Source organism: Choloepus didactylus, chromosome 5, assembly GCF_015220235.1.
Source record: "Choloepus didactylus isolate mChoDid1 chromosome 5, mChoDid1.pri, whole genome shotgun sequence".
Lineage (NCBI taxonomy): Eukaryota > Metazoa > Chordata > Mammalia > Pilosa > Megalonychidae > Choloepus > Choloepus didactylus.
The window spans coordinates 9,399,018-9,402,214 of record NC_051311.1 but is presented as its reverse complement, the minus strand read 5'-3'; the positions used below and the strand labels follow the sequence as shown (position 1 = coordinate 9,402,214).

The 3,197-nt window shown below is 39.0% G+C and overlaps 1 protein-coding gene across 1 annotated transcript; it reads right to left on the bottom strand.

Annotated features, from left to right (window-relative positions):
* Positions 1–1,414: 1,414 nt before the first annotated feature.
* LOC119534869 (mothers against decapentaplegic homolog 5-like) lies at positions 1,415–2,809 on the bottom strand. Its single transcript, XM_037837425.1, is given in 3 exon segments — positions 1,415–1,534; positions 1,536–2,599; positions 2,602–2,809. Coding segments are annotated over 3 exon segments (1,392 nt in total).
* Positions 2,810–3,197: the final 388 nt, after the last annotated feature.

Here is a 3,197-nt window from a genome sequence, read left to right as displayed (position 1 = left end):
GTTTTCATGTCTTTCCTGTCTCGGAATTGTGTTCTGGGAGACTAGCATCAATGCAGATACTAAAAAATGGAAAATGTCAGAGTGTGCATGGTACCTGGGAGAAACTGCATTCTGTAATACGTGAATATTTTAAAAACAACAACATCCACTGCTGAGTCGTTTAAGTATCAAACCAGTAGTCTCATCCTTGGAACCCGACTGCAGAGCCTCCTATGGCTACAGTTCACGGGTCCTGACATGGGGAGATGGATGCAAGTAAAAGCAATAGGTTGAACTACATGTTTCTCAACACTAGCAACATCCATAAAATTGTGGGGAATTAAAATGTTGGAGCTATAGAATAATATCCTATAATCTAGGCTGAAAAGAAAATAAAAGGTAGAAAAGGCATAACTTCCTACAACTGTTATCTCTGAACTGTGGTGTTTGTTAATATAAAAGGGGTACTAAGGAAATAAGGACACGCGTCTAAATCCAAGTCACTTGAGTGTGTTTCACCAAAGGTTACGCTAAAAACTGTCACCCACAAAAGTGCAAAATAAAAGATTAATGCATGTCAAAATTAAGAGTTCTTGCAACGTTGACCAAAAGTAGCAAACAGCTGAACGAGGCCACACATGCACTATCACTAGCTATAAAGTAGTATTTATGACAGAATTTGAGTAAATGACATATAATGGAGAACAGACACTTGCAATACTTTTTTTTTTAAAAGGAAATGTTTTACAAAAGATATACTGAATGACATTACATTACACTGACGAACATTTAGCTGTATTAAATGTAGATTTTACAATGTCGCCTAGAAAAGGATTATTTTTCTTTTACTGAACACTACTTGTTAGGGCAGGGCATAGTGTTCCTTCAAATAAAATATTTTTTATAGTTTCTTTAAGCCCCTATCATATGTTTTTGTGAAACAATGAATGATATTTTTTAAAGTTGGTGGGATAAAGAAACTGATACAAGTATATGGTGTATGGAGGATCAAGAGCAAGAGGGAAGACTTACTTTTTACTGTATATCCTTTTACAATTATTAAAAGTTTTCTTCATGTGATGTAATACTTTTTCAAAAAGAATTACCAAATAAAAAAAGTATTGGGACAAAAAGACAAAAACATATTCTAATTTAAGTTCAAATGCCAAATTTCTGAACTGGGGCATGCTCATTACACTTAACTCTGCCATCTTTCAGGACACTTTTTTTCATGACACTTTTGAGCGTTAATTGCATGAACGTGAACAAAAGCAAATGTAGATTCATCACAAAATGCAAATGTATTGGTCATAATTACATAGGAAAAAAAGCTGTAATATCAGTTTTCCATGTAAGCTCACAGTATCTGTACTGAAAGTTTCTCTAAAATTAAAACAAGTCCACTAATATTATAAATGTAAAGAATACTTCTGCACTATGAAACAGAAGATATGGGGTTCAAAGGTGAACCCATCTGGGTGAGGACTTCATCCAGCAACTGAAGATGCCCATGAAGATGAATCCAACATGGGGTGCTGGTAACATCCTGTTGGTTGGTGACATTCTGCTCCCCAGTACTTGACAAAACTCATTCGAATGGTACACATTTTGGTGAGCTCATATATAGCCTCAAACCCATGGTTGACAGACTGAGCCAGAAGCTGAGCAAACTCCTGATTGTTAAAAATTTTGAGGCTATAGCTGCTGGGAATCTTACATACGGTAGTAGGACGAAAGTCATGATGAAAGTTGCAGTTCCTACTCTGTACAAATATGCTGCTGTCACTGAGGCACTCTGCATACACCTCCCCACCAACATAGCACAGACGGACACCTTTTCCAATATGCCACCTAGTATTTTCAATTGTCGAATTACGATTAACATTTGACAACAATCCCAAGCAGAATCTACTTTTGTTATTTGAAGGATCTGCGAATCCATCTACTAATACACTAGTAGAAGACGCATGAAAAGCTCCACCAACACGATTGTTTAATTCATAGTAGACAATCGAACACCAATGCTTGGGCTCTTCATAAGCAACAGGCTGAACATCTCTGCTGGATACACTGGGCGTAATCTGAGGAATCATGTTATTGCTTGTATCCATAGGCTGGGAATTATCTTGACCCATCTGATCATCAGGTGCCATATAGGCAGGAGGAGGAGTATCAGCTGGGAGCTGAAAAGGACTTCCTGGTCCAGAACTTGATGGGGAGTTGGGATATGTACTGCTAGCAGGGGGAGGGGTGTAAGGGCTATTTGGCAACAAGGGAAAAGGAGTGTTGTTGGGCTGGTGGAAAGAATCTGGAAACGTGACATTTTGTGGCATGCGTGGTTCATTGTGGCTCAGGTTCCTAAACTGAACCAGAAGGCTGTGTTGTGTATGAAATTCATTACGACGAGGCACTAATACTGGAGGTAAAACTGGACTCTCCACTCTCTTACAGTGGTATGGGTTGATACAAACTTCTTTTTGCTTAGATCCAAAAGGAAATTCATAAATATTGAATGGCTTTAGCTCATGATGACTCTGCAAGTCAGGCCAGGGCCAAACATGGCAATATATAATGTGGGATAGGCCTTTTCTGTGAGAAACTTGCAGGTGTCCATCAAAGGCCTGGGAATAGTGACCCATTTGCTCGGCTGTCCTGGACTGCTCAAGGCTTTCTCCAGTTCCTCCATGGCACCATTTTTCTTTTTTAGCTTATTCACCAAAGCATCTACTGCCTTTTCTGCCCAGTTCTCCTCCCCATCACCTTGTTTCCAGCCCAACAATCGCTTTACTGCTGGACTAGTAAAAGAAAACAAGCTGGCCACTGACATCATTTGGTATAAACCTTCAGAAACTTTCTTGTAACCCAAAGTCAGTATCTAATGAAAGAATAGACCACAAATGAAAAGTCATATACAGCTCCTAAGCAGAAGTTCCAATTTAAGAAGGAGGAGTGACGTTTCTCTTCATAAGTGCCATATATTTCTTTCATTCTTTCAAGTTGTGTCGTCTGGGCACACTTCTGGAGCCACTGCTGTGCTTCCCCTCAGTGCAACTTTTCCGTGATATTGTCTTAAAGGAGAGAATTTTCCTTCCCAGAGGGTAACACTGAAGATCTAAAACCCAAAATATAGCTGATTTTTGGTATTTTTTCCCCCTGATGTTGCTGTTTATCATTCTTAACCTTCTCTCCATCACCATCAAATATGTCTTAATGGAAGT